This window comes from Betta splendens, chromosome 24, assembly GCF_900634795.4.
Source record: "Betta splendens chromosome 24, fBetSpl5.4, whole genome shotgun sequence".
Lineage (NCBI taxonomy): Eukaryota > Metazoa > Chordata > Actinopteri > Anabantiformes > Osphronemidae > Betta > Betta splendens.
Genome location: NC_040901.2, coordinates 12,817,413 through 12,835,770, shown reverse-complemented (window position 1 = coordinate 12,835,770; position 18,358 = coordinate 12,817,413). Strand labels below are relative to the sequence as shown.

At 47.3% G+C, this 18,358-nt stretch overlaps 2 protein-coding genes and 1 long non-coding RNA gene across 6 annotated transcripts; 1 reads left to right on the top strand and 2 right to left on the bottom strand.

The window, feature by feature from the left end:
• Positions 1-4,942: 4,942 nt before the first annotated feature.
• On the bottom strand, positions 4,943-6,772 carry LOC121202014 (mucin-2-like). The gene is made up of 6 exons (XM_055506644.1): positions 6,511-6,772; positions 6,019-6,414; positions 5,876-5,938; positions 5,444-5,539; positions 5,333-5,361; positions 4,943-5,146 (listed from the first exon to the last, which is right to left on the bottom strand). The coding sequence occupies exons 1-6, from the start codon at positions 6,770-6,772 to the stop codon at positions 5,087-5,089; spliced, it is 906 nt and encodes a 301-aa protein (XP_055362619.1). The 3' UTR covers positions 4,943-5,086.
• Positions 6,773-8,291: 1,519 nt separating this feature from the next.
• On the top strand, positions 8,292-14,022 carry LOC114849529 (protein unc-93 homolog A-like). The gene is made up of 9 exons (XM_029141099.3): positions 8,292-10,637; positions 10,881-10,990; positions 11,457-11,638; positions 11,706-11,935; positions 12,218-12,346; positions 12,579-12,790; positions 12,891-13,026; positions 13,098-13,229; positions 13,312-14,022. Exons 1-9 carry the CDS (start codon positions 10,565-10,567, stop codon positions 13,599-13,601), a joined length of 1,494 nt encoding a protein of 497 aa, XP_028996932.1. The 5' UTR covers positions 8,292-10,564; the 3' UTR covers positions 13,602-14,022.
• Positions 11,510-18,248, bottom strand: LOC121202015 (uncharacterized). 4 transcript variants are annotated; one of them, XR_008693878.1, is made up of 5 exons: positions 18,108-18,227; positions 17,682-17,926; positions 17,238-17,356; positions 11,779-11,912; positions 11,510-11,646 (listed from the first exon to the last, which is right to left on the bottom strand). It is a non-coding gene; the product is annotated as an uncharacterized LOC121202015 (long non-coding RNA). The 4 variants fall into 4 exon arrangements; XR_005897327.2 differs by lacking the exon at positions 17,682-17,926 and having other exon boundaries at positions 18,108-18,248; XR_008693877.1 differs by lacking the exon at positions 18,108-18,227 and having other exon boundaries at positions 17,682-17,946.
• Positions 18,249-18,358: the final 110 nt, after the last annotated feature.

Here is an 18,358-nt window from a genome sequence, read left to right as displayed (position 1 = left end):
GGCCCCGTTCAGTCCGGTCACGCTCAGGTCCAGCCGAGTCTAGCCCATGTTCCAGTCCAGTCGAGTCACGTCCCAGTCCAGTCCAGTCACGCTCAGTCCTTGTCCCAGTCAGAGGGCACCGTCCGTCGGACAACTGTTAGTTCCACCCAATCAGGCCCGACGTCTCCTCCGTCGAGCTCGGCAGCTGTAAGCAGTCATGCCGGCTCCGGAGGGGACGTCGTCCCAGTTCCTGTCGACCCGTTAGAGGCCGTTCTTGTTCCTGTCGGCCATGTTGCGGCCGTTCCAGTCCCTGTCGGCCATGTTGCGGCCGTTCCAGTCCCTGTCGGCCATGTTGCGGCCGTTCCAGTCCCTGTCCCTGTCGGCCATGTTGCGGCCGTTCCAGTCCCTGTTCCTGTCGGCCATGTTGCGGCCGTTCCAGTCCCTGTTCCAGTCCCTGTCGGCCATGTTGCGGCCGTTCCAGTTCCTGTCCCAGTCCCTGTCGGCCATGTTGCGGCCGTTCCAGTTCCTGTCACCCTCGGAGCCGCAACGCCCGCCGGCCTCCAGGAGGAGGTCGCGCCAGCCGCAGTTCCTGCGCACCTCCAGGAGGAGGTCGCGCCAGCCGCAGTTCCTGCGCACCTCCAGGAGGAGGTCGCGCCAGCCGCAGTTCCTGCGCACCTCCAGGAGGGGGTCGCGCCAGCCGCAGTTCCTGCGGACCTCCAGGAGGGGGTCGCGCCAGCTGCAGCCCCTGCGCACCTCCAGGAGGAGGTCGCGCCAGCTGCAGCCCCTGCGCACCTCCAGGAGGAGGTCGCGCCAGCGGCAGTTCCTGCGGACCTCCAGGAGGGGGTCGCGCCCGCCGCAGTCCCGGCGGACCCCCAGGAGGGGGTCGTGCCCGCCGCAGTCCCGGACCTCCAGGAGGGGGTCGCGCCCGTCATAGTTCCTGCCGGCCTCCAGGAGGGGGTCGTTCCCGTCGCAGCTCCCGCTGCATCTGTACCTGGCGGCCCGGCTCCGGCCGCACCTGCATCGGTTCCTGGCGGCCCGACTCCGGCCGCACCTGCATCGGTTCCTGGCGGCCCGGCTCCGGCCGCACCTGCATCGGTTCCTGGCGGCCCGGCTCCGACCGCACCTGCATCGGTTCCTGGCGGCTCGGCTCCGGCCGCACCTGCATCGGTTCCTGGCGGCTCGGCTCCGGCCGCATCTGCACCTGTTTCTCGTCGCGGTGGTCCAAGGAGGACGCCGCTGGTTCCTGTTTCCCGTCGCGGTGGTCCAAGGAGGACGCCGCTGGTTCCTGTTTCTCGTCGCGGTGGTCCAAGGAGGACGCCGCTGGTTCCTGTGTCTCGTCGCGGTGGTCCAAGGAGGACGCCGCTGGTTCCCGTGTCTCGTCGCGGTGGTCCAAGGAGGACGCCGCTGGTTCCTGCCTCGTCCTTGTCTCGGCTGCCGGATTGGTGGCCTCGCCCTCGGCGCCTCCTGCTGCGTGGATGGCGCTGCCTCCCGCCTCGACTCCTCAGCCTCTCGGATCAGCGTCCGCCTGGAGGACGTTGCCATGCGGGGTGGTCCCCGGGGACATCGGCCCAGCTCAAGGGCACTAAGAGTGCCACCCTGGCTCAGCGGCTGCTGAGCAGGATCTCGCCACGCCGTCACCCTCCGTGACGGAATCCCTGGACTTCGTGTTTTTCCTGTTCGTGGACTTTGGGTTTATCGTGTGGACTGTGTGCATGTGGGTCCGCCGCCTGCTTCGAGTCCTGACACATTGTCATTGAGGCAGAGCCACAACCTGCATGTGATGCTTCAGGTCACAGCTGATCCTGATTCACTGTGTTACATACACAACTTTACATGAGTTGTTTGTTTAGCAGGTGTTTAAAGAATGTGCTGTTCATAAAATGACCTCATGTTTGTGTCTGGTTTCTGCAATAAAGACTTTCAGTTCATTTGTACATTATGTTATTCTGTTGACTAAACTAGACTTTGGTTCATTGTTATCCAGCTGTTTATTAGCTGCTAGTGTGAGCAGTCAAACGTGATTAAAGACACTTCCTTCGTCTCATCACTGCTGTAAAGACTCTGGAAGAACTACATTGTTCACAGAGTCAAAGCTGAGCTGAGTGCTTGGATCCGTCTGTGGAGAAGAGAAGAACCGCGTGAGACAGGTTTCAGGTTTGATTATAGCTGCAATTAAGGAGCTCAGCTTGATGATCCGTTAAAATAAGAAAACCTTAAATAGTCCCACAATGGGGAAACTGCGTCACACAACAACACAATACAGAGAAGAAAAATAAAAACACAGCAGCAAGAATCAACACAGTACAACAATATACAGGTGGGTAGAGAGAGTATGGAGTAATAGGAGGGGTTATTGCATATTACTGTATACAAGTGTATAAATATTGCACATACAGTAGGAGATTTTCTACATAGCCACTTATACAAGGGGTAAGTTTGAGGTATGTGACCTTAGGGTCCTAAAGGTCAGAGGTCATGTAAGTTTACAGGGGACCAGTGTCGAGCTCGTAGGGAGGGCCATTAGGCTCGTAGGGAGGAGATTTGAGGTCAAATTATACATGTATATATTGAGAACAAACAATAAAATAACAAAACTACAACAATAACACACTTGACAGCAACTCTATATCTGCAAACACTGTGTGTCAATCAGCCCTTGGCGCCGCTAGAGGCGCTCTTGTTTTGGCTCCCCACCTTCTTAGTTTGGTTTAGCTGAGGATGTCATTTCCTGTCTGTGCTGTGTGTCGTTAGTTTGATGCCGCCCACCTGTGTTTGTTAGCATTTACAGTAAGTCCTGCTTTTGTTTGCAGTGCATTGTGTCGTTCGTAAGCTGGGAAGCTACATCTAACTTATAATAAGTTAAGAGAGGAGTTTTTATAGAAGTGGACATTTGGTTTTGATTTGATGTCCTGTGTTATTCTTTGAGGTTCGTGCTGCGTTCTTGTCTTTCATATCTAGGATTTAGTTGCCTGTTGTGATGGAGCATTTATAGTTTAAGCCTGTAGGACACAGAGCGTTTTGTGTTAATTACTTTAGTTACCAGAGTCCTGTATGTTCAGGTATGGTGTTTGTGTGTAGGTACAGGAAGGAGTGTTTCCCATGTGTTTCCATGTTTTAGGATTTAGTTGCCTGTAGAATACGGAGCGTATTAGACAAAGTGAGTTTAGTTAGTTATTCCAGTGTAGCAGTGATTTTAAGTTCAGTTTATGTTCTGAGCTTTGGTCCTGTCACGCAGTGACTTTATGTTTGATTACTATTTGTGTGGTGTTATAGTTCCTGTTGAGTCAGTGACATCCTTTTTGTATTTTATATTTACTTTCCTTCTGCGTTTGAGTCGTGACGTTGGGTTCTTCCTCCCTCCATATTCCCTGTGACCTGGTCTGTGGATGCGACAGGGAAACGTTCAGGTGAAGGGTGTTTTTTAACCCAGTGTTTTATTATCGCGATGAGGTTGCAGCTGCCGTGTCCACGTTTGGCCGTAGCGCTGTAAATCCCTACTCCCGCTACTCCCACTTGTAGCGGCCGCGTGTTACCGTTTCCACCTCCACATCAGCTCCTCTCATGTCCCTGTACCCTGCCAAAGCCCGCGGGTTGGAACACACTGCAGGCTGTAAACCCTCAGACTCCATTCTGAGTTTAGCATCTGTTCAAAAGGTTGTGTTCAGGTGCACCCTTTAAAGCCAGGTGAAGGTGGGATTTTACTGTTCTTGTGCTACCTCAGTGACATACTCTCACAATGGTGGTGAGAGATGAGGCTTCCTCCTCAATGTGTCCGGGTCCTAAAATGGCTCGTCATCTCCTTCGTCAAGGAGAAAATCCAACTTCAGGGAATGTCAGTAACTTGTACAACAACAAAACTCATTTACAATCACAAGAATTTTTATGTATGTATGGCCATGTCATAATTTACATCCAACTCCAACATCCAACAATAATTAATACATCCATGAAATACATTTTAACTGTTCAGTAGCTCCTTTATGGAATGTTTTATCTCCTTTTTTAACCCTAGTTTATGATTAATTAACATTTTAATTATGTAATGATAATAATGTGTGGTTATCAAGCATCAACATACATTTTACAGCATTAGAGAACACACATTACTAGAACATTGTGTATATTTCTATAATTACGGTAATTAATTAAATGCTCTCGTTCCTGAATTGTTTCTTATCCTTAACATTTTTTTTTGCTTAACAGCTTAGAATTCTTGCTACAACAGACTCTGGTCTCTGGTCCGGTGAGTCATACAAATGTAAAACTCCTTGTGTTTAGATGGTGTTATTAAAACGGCAGAGAATTCAATGTTGACCCGCTTGCTAGAACGCTAACACACAGCATGCGTTAGCTCAGTTAGCATCGCGTATGTTGTAAGTGTTTAAGGTTTGCGTCACTTTACTTTTACCTCTTTAGATGCTGGTCTAGTGTTTTTCACAGTCTGGGGTTTTTGTCATGCACTTCCTGCTTTATTTTGGTATACTTCCTGTTTTTGTCCCACCGCGTCTCTGGTCACGTGATCCCACAGCTGCCGTCAATCGCTCATTAGGTCGTATATTACCATTATTCGTTCTCTGCCAGATCGTCGCATGAAGTCACCTGAATCTCATGTTTCGTTCTCATTATCCGCTCATGTAGGAACCCCTTGTCGTTATCATCCTTTCCCGTCATTGTCTGCTCCCTGTTTGTATTCTTGCCTGTATTATGCTGATTTTGTCTGCTGCGCACTAAATGGCTGTCTATTAAACGGACACTCAAGCCTCTGGCTGTGCACGTGGGTCCTGCATCACGCGCTCTCTGACAGTGTGTGCCTCTCAGGGGTTTTTATAACATTTCTGACACCAGGTTTTTTGAGGAGTCAGTTTCTTTGTGAGAAATAATATTAACAAATGATGGTAAAAGACTGAAAGTGGTGGAAGATCTTATTACAGATTATGTTAATAGAGACAAAGCAGAAAAGATGTCAACTGTGTCTTGTTTTATTCTTTATAACCGTTTAACATTTTGTGAAAACTTCTGTTGCAATGTATTTAGGTAAAAGTTTCAGCCTTTAGAGCGACTATAATAATAATAGTAAGAAGAAATAAACAGAGGCAAAAAAAAAACGTCAGACTGAAGCAGACGAGACTCCGTCGTTCTCATAGTTCACTTCATCGTCATCACACACCTGGAAAACAACAAGCTGAGCTTCAGTCTGTGGTTGAACTGAACTGTTGTCGGCTTCATTCAGACTCAGATCAGCCTGATTTCATTTCTTCACTGATTCATTCTTTTATTTGATAATGTGTCATTTGTTGGTCAGAAGTCAGACCAGGTCATGGACTCTGTAACTGGTCGTAGACCTTAAACTTACACAGATTTCTTCCATCTGCTTCTTGTTCCCTGATGAGACAAAGACAAATCGGGTCCAGTTCAGCGTCAGTAGAACCAATAACAGCACAAATGTTCCTGTGAATGTTCTGACCTTTAGTTCTCGTCCACATGTTGACGGTAACAACAGAAATGATCAGCGCTGCTAAAGCCACAGACACCATGATGGACCTCAGCACATGAGGGAAACCTGCAAACAATGAAGCACGTGTTCAAATGTTCTGTTCCAGCTCCAGTGTTCAGGAGCCAGAACAAATCCTGGTTCTGGTGCCGTCTGTCCCCGATGTGACAGAAGCTGCTCGGCAGCGTCTCACTGCAGGCGACTGTGGTTCAGTCCGACCTCATGACCTGCAGCTGGTCTCTGGACACATGGACTGAGGAGCTGAGCCTCGGTTCTGCAGGTCTGTGCTGGTTCTGATGAGTCAGCAGATGCCTCTGACTAAACTACACTAAGACCTGATGCAACGAAACACAAACAGCTCAAAGCTCTGAAAAGCCACTGACAGAAGTAAATGTGATACAGAACCTGTGTGAGGGTCTGGGTCGGTGCTGGTTGTCTCTGCTGATGCTTTGGTTCCTGTTGTGTCGCCTGAACAACAACAGCGACATGAAGCCAAGTCAACAGTGACACTAAGCAACAAAGCGTGTGACCAGTGAGATGGTCAGTACCCTGTGGTTTGGTTGGGTCACGTCTGCTGGTGGAGGAGACCACGTCTGAGGGTTCTGGAGGTGGAGGCTCGGTGGTTGGTGTTGTTGTTGTTGGTGGTGGTGGTTTAGTAGCGCTGGTGGAGGAGACCACGTCTGAGGGTTCTGAAGGTGTTGGTTCAGTAGCAGTCGCTGATCGTCTGAAGGGAAACGTCTGCTTCCTCCCGTCATCATCGGTCACTTCACACGTCAGTGAGTCTGAAAGCGTCTGAAGCTGAGATGTGGTGAACGTCACAGTAGCAGAACAGTCACTCTGTGACTGTGTGTTAGTTTTCAGCCACTTCACTGTGTGTCTGCATGAACCATATCTCTGCACAGAGCAGCTTAAAGTCACCTCATCTGTGTTCTGATGTTCAGAGTCTGGAGACGATGATTGAGACACAAAGACAAGAGTGAAATGAACTTCACTGGTTCAGAATTATTAGAACGGTTCAGTTCATTGATGTAAATACTCACTGGAAACAACAGACAAGTCAACGTGAGCATCTCCACCTATTTGTTCTGATCCATCAAACTGTCTGCAGACGTAAAGACCTTCATGCTGATGTGTGACCTTCTCTACAACCAGAGAACATTTCTCTGTAACTCTCAGTCTGACTGGTTTAAATGCAGCTGCTCCTTTAATCTTTCCATATTCAAACAGTGAAACTGCTGGTGAACGTCCTAATCCAACAAACAGCCAATCAGTTTTGTCACATTGATGCTGATCATAGATCATGTTCCCACAGGGTAAAGTGACGTCGTCTCCAGGTCTCACAGTGAAGCGGTAAAACTGTCCAGTTACTGTTAAGACAAAGACAGAGAGGAATGAATGTGATGTCACCTCCATAGTCTGAGTCTTCATGTGTTTGTAGTCCAACGTTAGAGCCCAGTTCAACCTGAGCTTCATTCACTGCTGGAGCAGAACCAACAGGAAGCTGCAGGTTGGAGCAGGTCTGATGGACGCTGCTGTGACAGCAGTCATTCATCATCATAATGAACACAGACACTGATCCATCAGCACAAACATGACGATAAAGGTAAAATACTCACTGGAAACAACAGAGAGAAACACAGAGTCTCCTCCTAGACCTCGTCCTGATGCATCAAACTGTTCGCAGACGTATTGACCCACATCCTGAACTAAGACCTGCTTTATGACCAGAGAACATTTCTCTGTGAGCCTCAGTCTGTTTGATTTAGATTTGGCTGCTTCATGAATCTTCCCATGTTCAAACAATGTAACTGATGCTGAACGTTCTGAACCACTGAACGTCCAGGTGATTCCATCACACTGATCCAGATGTTTTAACCCGTTTCCACAGGTTAAAGTGACGTCATCTCTTTGTCCGACAGTGACGTGTAGATACTGTCCTGATGACGATGATGATGATGATGATGATGATGATGATGAACAGACAGAAATGTTCATTCAGATCAAATCGTTGTTTCTGCTCTTTCAGTCTCAGTTCTGAACTGATCTCTGTAACAGTAAACATCCTAACGTCTGTGTTAGAGGTGATTCTAGGATTCTTACCTGTGACGTGAAGCATCAGAACCAGAACTAAAGACGCTTGAATCCATCTGAGTTCCACCATCCTGCTTCTTGTCTCTTCTTCAACGTCTGACAGACTCAGTGAAGTCGTTTCCTCTCATTGACCAGTTGAGGTGTCGCTTCCTTTAAATGTAACGTCTTCCGTTTCTTAAAGACGTGAAGTTAAACATTCAGGTGTTAACCACACGTCCGTTTTATGTGATGATATCAGCTTCTTTGTTAAACGTTTCCACTCAGCTCACACGCAAACATGTGTTTGTAGCTATAATGAGAACTGATCTCAGACCAGTAACAGACCAGATTTAGCTTCTCTCCCACCACACAGTTGATGTGATGTCAAACTCCATCGATCCTCTCTGTTTTCTGATAAACAGTAAATAAACGTTTTGTTGTTTGTTTCCTATCGTCACCATCACGTGTTGAAGTGTTTGATTCTTTCCTGGAGTTAAAACGTTACATCTTTAAGAAAATTAGTTGAGAGAACAAAAAAACATTATTTGATGAAGTCATTTAGAGGAAGCGACACCTCAACTGGTCAATGAGAGGAAACGACTTCACTGAGTCTGTCAGACGTTGAAGAAGAGACGAGAAGCAGGATGGTTGAACTCAGATGGATTCAAGCGTCTTTAGTTCTGGTTCTGATGCTTCACGTCACAGGTAAGAATCCTAGAATCACCTCTAACACAGACGTTAGGATGTTTACTGTTACAGAGATCAGTTCAGAACTGAGACTGAAAGAGCAGAAACAATGATTTAATCTGAATGAACGTTTCTGTCTGTTCATCATCACAGTTACAGGTACACACAAGGAAGTATGGGGAATTAAAAATAAAAAGGTCACAGATACACACACACACACACACACACACATTCACATCAAAATTACTAGCTAACTATTACAAGATTGAAGGTCAACCCTTACAGAGAAGGAGCAGTTGTACAGGCTGATGGCACCGGTAGGAAGGTTCTCCAGTGGCGTTCTGTGGAGAACCTAATACTGATCAGCTGTGGCTGAAGGTGCTCCTCTGTCCAGCCACACACTGTGTGGGGGTGGAGGTGTTGTCTATAGAGAGGAGTTGGACCAGCATCCTCCTCTCAGCTACAGCATGTAGGGGTCCAGCTCCACCTCAGAACAGAACCAGCCCTCCTGATCACTTTGTCCAGTCTGTTACTGTCTGCTACATTCATGCTACGTTAAAGGACCTGAGCCTCCTCAGGAAGAACATCCTTCTGGTTCACAGCTGAGGAGTCCTTTTTCTAGTCCAGTTTATTGTTCACTCCCAGGTATTTGTACTCTTTTACCACCTCCACCTCTTCATTTTAAATAGTGAGAGCGGTGACAGCACTCACAGATTTCCTAAACTCCATCACCAGCTCCTTAGTTTTACTGATGTTCAGTTGAAAGTGGTTCTGTCCACATGTCCACAAAGCTGTCCACCACTCCGTGATACTCTGTGACATCACCACCCTGGATACCTCCTACAATAGCAGAGTCACCAGAGAAGTTCTGGAGATGACAGGACTCTGAGTTGGACCTGAAGTGTGAGGTGTACAGGGTGAAGAGGAAGGAGACAGGACTGATTCCAGTACTGTACAATATGTGTGTGTTGGGCCAGAGCGTCCAAACTGAATCATATCAGAGGAGGATGAGCAAACAGTTACAGTCACTGTTTATAAATGAAGAGCTCAGCTGTTTTATCAAAACTGATAAAACCCAACAACAGGGTGGAGACGTCTATAAACGTCTGCTCGCTCTGCGTGGAACCAATGTGGTTTTTATAGAGTTGGTGAACGTGATCAGTTACGACTTTACCACTTTACTTGTCATCCAGACCAAACTCACATGCTTCTACATGCGTTTCTCAGAGTTACTGTGTCTGTGACAGCACGTCTGACTCCACGTGTGATAACTCTCAAAAGGAAGACAGAAAAAGGTCACTGTCATTGATAGCTTGAAAACAATGTAGCTGCTCTGAAAGGTGCAGTCGTCATTATGACCCGTAAGAGACTCCAGAACCAGCTGATCTGAGAGAGCCCAGAGCCTCTGTCATAGTTCTGTTAAGACCTTCCAGCTAGAATCCAACCCTCTACATACTGTACCTCATCCAGTCCACTTGTACTAAATTGGGTTAAATACTGTATCTTTAAACTTTTTCCAAACGGTTCTGAGAATGAATGGATGGAAGTTTTGTGATGCTTCTATGTGTCACTGAGATTCAGAAATGGAGAACCTGTCATCACTACACTACAAACACCTTCATTAGAGTCTAAACCAGGATTGTTGGGACTCAAATGACATAAAACACAAAACACTTTGAAGAAGCTGTCTGTGGATCAGTGAACTCTTCAGCTGCTCTGAAGGTCATTAATCTCATTTTATGACCCTTCACAACCAAACATCTGTCTAACCAAGAATCCTATCATCTGATAAACAGAAGAGAACAACTTGGTTTAAGACTAAGAGTCTTAAACTAAGACTAAGTTTAAGAGGCTCAGTCCTAAATGAATTCTGTGTGTGTTTAACCTTTAAAGGTGAGCAGTCCACTCGTCACCAGCTCTGTCACAGTAACAGATCTGTTACCCAGCAGGAACGCTGGGCCTTATCTCAAAGTATCTGATTAATGGCCATAAAGATTCATCCTTCCAACAGGTCACCAGAATTCCTGAACGATGTACAGCCCTAGTGCATTATTTAGGTCAGCTGCAGACAAAGATTTGCAGCTGTTAGGTCCTTAGGGACATTATGTCATGCATTACAAAGCAGATCTGCTTAAAGTTCAACACGGGTCGGATGTGACTTCAGACAGTTCAGGCCTATTTCTCCAACAAGTGTCACTGTTAAAGAACAGACGCTCCAGTAACATAAACAACCTGTTCTGGGTGTCGGTGCAGCTATTGTATGTATGACCTCCCAATGATGGATGAGCCTCAGGTTAAAGAGCAGAAACAGGCCAATGAGTCAGAAGGAGGAGGAGGATGAGGAGGCGGAGGAGGGGGACGACGAGGACGAGGAAGAGGAGGGCCCCGAGCAGCTGGGTGACACCGTATGGTAAGACTCAAGAGGGTGAGGGGGTGTCCAGCTGTGTGTGTGTGTGTGTGTGTGTGTGTGTGTGTGTGTGTGTGTGTGTGTGTGTGTGTGTGTGTGTGTGTGTGTGTGTGTGTGTGTGTGTGCGTGTGCGTCACAGGGCTGGACTTTGCTCAAACTATTTCCAGCTACGCCTTTATCACAGTTGTAGTCATTTTGAGTAAACCCACAGTAACAGCAGGTCTTTCCTCCTGTATTTCACAACAGTGGATCTGAAGGGAGCAGCCATGATCAGCCGAAACTTCAAGAACGTGTTGGTGGTGTCCATCGGGTTCCTCTCTCTGTTCACGGCTTATGGAGGCCTGCAGAGTCTACAGGTTGGTGCAAAGTCTCATTTACTGTGTTAAAGGAGGAAAACACGCCTTGTATATGCAGCAATGCAACAATTCCAAAGGCAGCGGTTACGTTAGATGCAAACATGACTTTTTACAGGGCTGCTTTCACAAATGGATTCAGATCAAGTGTAAGAAAACATTAATGATTTAACCAATTAATATAGAATAGGTCATTATTAAAAGCAGCACATTAACACTAACACTGAGGTGATGTAAATGTAAACACTCTACAGGTTGTGTTATGTTGTGCAGTTGTTCAGCAAATGTTACAGTAAATCTTTATAAATCTTTAATAATAGTAACTATGAGCTGCTTTAAAAAAGACGCAACTGAAACTTGTAGAAGCCAAATGTACTTTTATTAGTTTTAGAATGTTTTCAAGTATAATTCATCTGTTTGGATTCATATTGAAGCTTTAACCCACACCCTGTGTCTGTTCTGTGAGCAGAGCAGTCTGAACGCAGAGGAGGGGATGGGTGTGGCCTCCCTGAGCGTCATCTACGCCTCCATCATCATCTCCTCCATGTTTCTTCCTCCCATCATGATCAAAAACCTGGGCTGTAAATGGACCATCGTGGTGGGCATGGCCTGCTACGTCTCCTACTCCATCGGGAACTTCTTCCCAGGATGGTAACGTCCTGCTCATGTAGAACGTGTGTTCACAGCTGCAGCACAGACTGACTCCTGTCTCCCCCAGGTACACCCTCATCCCCACCTCGGTGATCCTGGGGCTGGGTGGCTCTCCCCTGTGGTCAGCAAAGTGCACATACCTGACCATTGTTGGGAACATACAGGCGGCCAGGGACGGCAAGAAGGGCTCCGACGTCATCAACCAGTACTTCGGCATCTTCTTCTTCATCTTTCAGTCGTCGGCCGTGTGGGGAAACCTCATGTCGTCGCTCATCTTCGGACAGGACACCAAAATAGGTAAGAAGACAGTCAGACAAGCAACGAGGAACGAGATGCTCAACTTGAACTTAACTCTCGCGAGGCTCAGACTCAGACCCATGTTGCACAGATAAACCCACACTCAGCTGCCAGCGGCCAAGGTCCAACCAGTATCTGCTGCTTTATGGGGTCAATGTCAGGCTCAATCAGGAAGAGCGTTGCTTTAGTGTCTTATCAGCTCATTTGATGACTTGCTGCGCTACATTTCTTGTAAGATGGTAAAATGGATAGTAATGTTAATTGTGTGATGGTTTCTCACAGCTGACATCCCAGAGGAGCAGCTGAGGACGTGTGGAGCAGCTGACTGCGGCCTCAACGTCACCTCCAACGCCAACGGCACCACCAGACCTGAGCAGCAGCTGGAGTGGACGCTGGTCGGCAGCTACATTGGTAAAACCAGCGTTTTCTGCGTCTGAGCGATGAGTTTATTGTGGGACTGTCTTTTTATTGGTCCTTATCTTTTATTGTAGATCTACTTTGTTGGAATTCCCTCCTTGTGGATCATTAAATCTTATCTTATATCGTGACATAAAAATGCAGTTTGGGGGCTAGTTTATGGAAGGTTCTGGTTGTAGGTCGTTAACATGCATCACTGTGGGACGTGTGCTGTGCCACGTGGCAGGTGTGGGCCTGCTCGCCATCCTCATCGTGGCGGTGTTTCTGGACAACATCGACCAGGAGCAGACCAGTCACTTCCGTGGGAACCGGGAGCCGTTATGCAACACGTTCCTGGCCACGTTCCGGCTGCTGAAGGACTGGCGTCTGGTGACCCTCATCCCTCTCACCATGTACAGCGGTTTTGAGCAGAGCTTCCTGTCTGGAGAATACACAAAGGTAGGAAGCTGCCTGCGAGGCCCTGAGGCTGAGCCAATGCAGAGCCTGGCCACCAGGGGGCAGTAGCTGAATGTGTTACATTTGTGCTGTTTCCTTGCAGAATTACGTGACCTGTGCTTTAGGGATCCACTACATTGGATTCGTGATGATGTGCTTCGGAGCATCCAACTCTGTTTGTTCGTTCATCTTCGGGAGACTTGCTCGTTACACGGGCAGAGCTGCTCTCTTCTTCTTTGGTATGATCTCCTGTAGGCACGCAGACTGGATGCGGTGCTGGCAATGGTTTGATTCACTGTCCTGTCTTCAGGTGCGCTGATCAACGTCTCCTGCATCATCGCTTTGCGGTTCTGGAGGCCTCATCCGGACCAGCTGCCCGTCTTCTTCGTGTTCCCCGCTCTGTGGGGAATGGCCGACGCCATCTGGCAAACTCAGACCAATGGTAAAACAACAGGCCTAGTTAAGGCATCCACTGTCACTATTGAACTAAAACCCATGAACTCTGTTTGTGTTTGCTGCAACAGCTCTTTATGGCGTCCTCTTCCCCCGGGACAAAGAAGCAGCCTTTGCCAACTACCGCATGTGGGAGTCCCTGGGCTTCGTCATCGCCTTCGCCTACAGCACCTTCTTGTGCCTGGAGTATAAACTGTACATCGTCCTGGCTGTTCTGCTGCTCAGTGCCGTCACCTACCCCATCGTGGAGTACCATGAACACAAGAACCCCACGCCGCCCATAGAACAGGACACCCACCAGGCTCACAAGGAAGTCATTGAAGCCGATGGAAAAGTGATCATTAACCAGACACAGATGTAAGACGTTTAGCTCCTGGCCTGGTGCTACACTAGGCTGCCAATCAGCTGATACTGAGGCACTGAGGAGAGGTCAACACACCGACTGCACCCTTTACTGTAACACTGTGGCCCAAACAAACTGGAACTGCATTTTCTGCCTCAGTGGGACTTTTACATCCACTTCTGTTTTTATCTTTTCTATTCAATTAGGGCAAATGTGTCTGTATTTGAAAAAGCACTTTATGTACTTTATATATCAATGCAATTATTTACCTCATAATATAAAATGAAAAAATAAAGTGCAGAATAAATATGTGAAAAGGTTCAGGGTTTGTCACCACTTCAGTTCATCTGATTTGGATTCTGACGCCACTAGGTGACGCCCTTTCCTTTGGAGCGGGATCTCCCAGTATTTGTAACTGGTCCCTGTGCAGTTCCACTAAATCACATGGAAGCGGGGCTTTGCTTTTTCACATCCCTCCCTGGTTTTAACTCTGATTTAACTTTGTGACAACCTTCAGCTGCCGATGGCTATAACAAGTGAACTGTCCGTTCTGCACCGTAGCCTTGACGTGGTTATAACTTTGACTTATTGCGGTTCTTCAGCTCTGTTCTGCAGGTTCTGATGCCAGATGTCAGGGGTCAAAGGTCAGCAGCTCTCGCAGTCCCTTTAGCCGGCTGGAGGTCGAGCCTTACTTTATTAATGTCTGAACATCTCCTCACATAGAAACAGAGACTTTGTCACAGTTATAGGCTGAACCTAAGTCAAGCAGAGGATATAAATTCTACTAAATGCATGCGAGCACTTTTCCAGTGGATTTGGACTTGACGAGTCATTAATGTCACAGTGAGCGTATCAACAAGTTGTAACAGATTTAGTTTTCAACACAGACTTGTTTTGTACCTTTTGCTCAGGGAAAATAATTCACATAATGAGCCTTCAGTGTCAAGTTAGATCATGTACAACGTCTGCTGGATGAGCGATGAGCAACTCATAACTGTTTCCACTGATTGTTTGTGGTAATGTATTTGGCTGAGCAGGACTCACGTGAGGAGAATCACTTTTTAAGCCATGAAAGGTGACCTCAGGGGAACTTCCTCAGTCAGAGGGAGCCTCGTCTTATAACAACTATCCTGTGTTTCTGGACAGGGTGGGTAAACAAACTTCCCACGTGAGAGACCCCACTTCTAATTAGAAAGAATGCATTAGGAAAGCAGAGTGAGATGGAGCAGCCACAGAAGCCGCCCACCGGGCAGCACTCAGCTCCCCTCAGCAGCTGATCCAAAGCAGAGCGGAGGTGAGAGTTCCACTAAAATGCAGACGGAACCTGGAAACCTTGCATGGGAACATATAAGCTCCTGTGAGTGCAGTTCAGGGTCAAGTGTACCACAGGGATCTTCCATCCAATCCTCCAGCAGTCGATCCAGAAACTGGAATCTAGAGATGATGTAAGACCCACACAGCCACACAAAGGCTCATTTGTGTCACTGTGCCGCACAGCGGCCTCCGTGAGCATTAGGCCTGCAGCAGGATTAGGTTTTCCTCACAGTGTGGAAACCGCTTCAAGGTCAGAGTTTGGGCTGCGAACAGGACTGATACAGGACAGACCGCGCTGGGCCACTAGTGGCTGAGCACCAGCTCTTGAACCTGGCGAATGAGGCGGCGTCATGAATATGTTTGGTTCTGATACAGGGTCCAGTTGCCCTGTAGGAAAATAAAACAACAAATGCACAGTGTCCTTTCGTTCCATGGTGCTCATCACGTGACCAAGCCTCCATTGCACTTGCACCTTTTGGTGTCCCTCTCTTTTATTGCTTTTCCAGTTGTTTCAGGTATGCTGCTAATGTTGTGATCTCAATGCGTCACTCACATTCCTCTGCAGATTGGTAAAGGCCATGGATTTCAGGCTGGAAGCGGTTTTTCCACAGCACGTACAGGACGTCCAGGAAACGTCTGACTGCAGCTGCAGTAACAACACGGAGCGACTCGTGGCTTCTTCTCTCTGCGGGAGCTCATCCAGGGCCGCAACTGTTTTCAAAGCTTCTCCACAGGTACGAGCTGCGCCGTGAATGAGAGTAATATACATGGTGCATGTGTCTGATGGGTAAATGCCCTGCGCAGTATTTCATCTGGTTGGAATGAGTTAAATGCCCTGTTCACATCTCTCAGGTGAGCAGGGGCAGTTCAGGAGCTGTTGTCCTCAGTGGTTGGTCTGGGAGCATCCCCCACAAGAGCCCTTTCATCTCCACAGGTAGGTAGCTAGCAGACATACATTATTAGGCAGCCTGCAGAGTGACCCCAGGCTGACATCCATCAGTTAGTGAATGTGCACCCGGAGGGCTGTGGAGGTGCAATGATGAGCAGTCGTCTCCTTGCAGGTTTAATCTGTGACCTTTGACATCTCAGGGAGAATGGGAGTTGATCCAGCACAACAACATGGAACCTGAAAGAAATTCTTTAATCTGTCCCAAGAAGATTTCCTGCTGTGTGTCCAGGTCATTTCCCAAAGTGGTCTTTGTTTCCCAGCTGACATTCACCATAAGCAGGATTTCTTTCGGGGCAGAAGCTGATACTCTTATCATTTGTTCAGATGCGTATGTCAGTGAATTCCTTCCTGAGGGACTTAAAACGGAGGTTAACGAGGGGAATCCTGGTCATACGCCAGTGGAGACAGAGGCGACATGTAAGTTATGATGCTCTAAACCAGTGAAACCGCATCTGCTGCTCCAAAGCCTCCACTCATTCACAATCGTATCCTGTTGCCCGAGTGGAGTTCTCTGCATTACTCCTGGGAGACCATGTTGGCTTGTTCTCCATAACACAGTTTTAAAATCTAAAACCAGTTCTGAAGTTTTTATGCTTGTACACTGGAAGACCACAGCTGAGATGATTGGTGTCCGTCGCCTGTTGTTGGTGCTCATGTTACTGCAGCTGAAAGCCACATGTCCTACAAACCATCCTATCTCAATACCATCACCAAATATGTTGTCAGGAGGAGACGCGCTCCCCAGGGGCAGGAGCCACATCAAGCCAGGGGACGAAATCTGTCAAATCTGGGAAAAGACGACAGTCTGGCTGCTGGTTTTGGGTGGTGCACGGCTACATTTACGCTTCTATTTTGGAAAACGTACCCGTGTCCAGATGGGAACTTCTCGGGGTAGAGAAATGTAAATGAGGAATAATGACACATAGATGCAGCTGTGGTCCTCAGTTTGTTAAGTTGTCATGATGGCATCAGCCATACGTGGTCACGGAGCAACGCATCAAACATCATTGTTGTTAAGTTGACTATTTATGCGTCACCAAGCAGAACCAGGTCTGTGATGCACAATGGCACAGTTCACGATCAACCCACTAAAAACACTGCTCGAGACAGTAGAAGCAGAACCAAGACGCTGCAGACCACCATGATCAATAGGACACAGCAGCAGCGATGGATGCGCCTGATGCTGCACTTCAGTTTTACTTGATATACTGTAAACGCAAGCACAGAGAGCTAAACGCTTTCACCACTAGGTTTTATGTTATAGGTCTGAACGAGTCACGTGGCCCAGACAGAACCGACGGGTGATGTGAGTCACAGCACATTAAACTGCATTATAACAAGCACAAGCTTTTGGAAATCCTGTTGAAATAACTACGTGTTTATGTACAAACCTTGTAGATGTTTTCTTTGTGCCAACTCCATTTATACATGTGGCTATGAAGTCACAGCGCAGGGGCCGTGTGGTGGAGCAGCACCGGCGGTGCCTGAACACGATGACGGCTCAGAATCTCTGAGAAACAGAACCAGAAACACTTAAAGACAAATGTGCAATAAGAAATAGACGATCTAACCTTTAAACTCTTCCTCCCCCTCAGCAGCTGCAGTTCATGGTTAGTTACATATTCACCTGTTTACCTTTGAATGAGATGAATATCATTGAGTTTTGAGTGACTGAAGCTGATTTAATCTCTCCACGATTGAATTCTTTCCAGTTACTACTAGACTGAAGCCTAAGTAATAACATATGGATTTGATAAGACTATAACGATGGTGGAAAAGGCTTTTTACAGGGGTAGTAGGTCAAGGGAAAATCTGTGAAACGTCTAAGACCTTACCTGCATTTACATCATGGCGACCTGACAAATGTGTCTTAATACATTGCAATGCATGACTTTGTCTGTCAGAGAAATGCAATATGTGAGCTCTGGGGGACAAAGAGCACATTCCCAAAATTGAATGGCTGTTGAAAGGGCGGTTTGACTCCAGCCAGCGAAAATGAAATCATTCTGTCAGATTCCTGGAGGAGCTTGTCGATGAAAGCGTCCGCTCAGAACCACCCTCCTTTCTCTGAAAACTGCCTCTGAAGGTACGAGATGCCACAGGAATAAGAATAATAAAGTTGTGCTGACGGACAATAAAAACCTTTAAATAAAGGCAGATTACCGGTCATAGATATTCTACATAAGTAGAATTTATGCTCATAAATTCACATTTATTAATAAGATATCAACAGCACAGCTAATTTGATTAACAACACTTACCTTAACGTTAGCATGTCCTGGTTGACACAGGTGTGCTAATGATGGAACGCCCAGTGACGTTCCCACCTGGGGGCGGGGCTTAGCGCCCGTTAATAATCAGCTATTATTTTATTGGATTTTATTCCTACTACTGTACTTTAACGGAGGTTCCTATTAACCGATAAAACGGTGTGCGCTTTAACGTTCTCCATCCTACTCTTTCTTTAGAACAGGCTGTCCTGAACCACAGAGGCCCCTTTTTCTAGCTAGCT

Coding starts and splice junctions, on each gene's coding strand:
- LOC121202014 (XM_055506644.1), bottom strand. CDS start 6,772: ATGATCTATGATCAGCATCAATGTGACAAAACTGATTGGCTGTTTGTT. Junction 5,362..5,443: donor CATGTGGACGAGAACTAAAG/GTCAGAACATTC, acceptor TTGTCTCATCAG/GGAACAAGAAGCAGATGGAA. Junction 5,147..5,332: donor AGCAGATGGAAGAAATCTGT/GTAAGTTTAAGG, acceptor GTTGTTTTCCAG/GTGTGTGATGACGATGAAGT.
- LOC114849529 (XM_029141099.3), top strand. CDS start 10,565: ATGAGGAGGCGGAGGAGGGGGACGACGAGGACGAGGAAGAGGAGGGCC. Junction 11,936..12,217: donor CGGACAGGACACCAAAATAG/GTAAGAAGACAG, acceptor GGTTTCTCACAG/CTGACATCCCAGAGGAGCAG. Junction 13,027..13,097: donor AGCTGCTCTCTTCTTCTTTG/GTATGATCTCCT, acceptor TCCTGTCTTCAG/GTGCGCTGATCAACGTCTCC.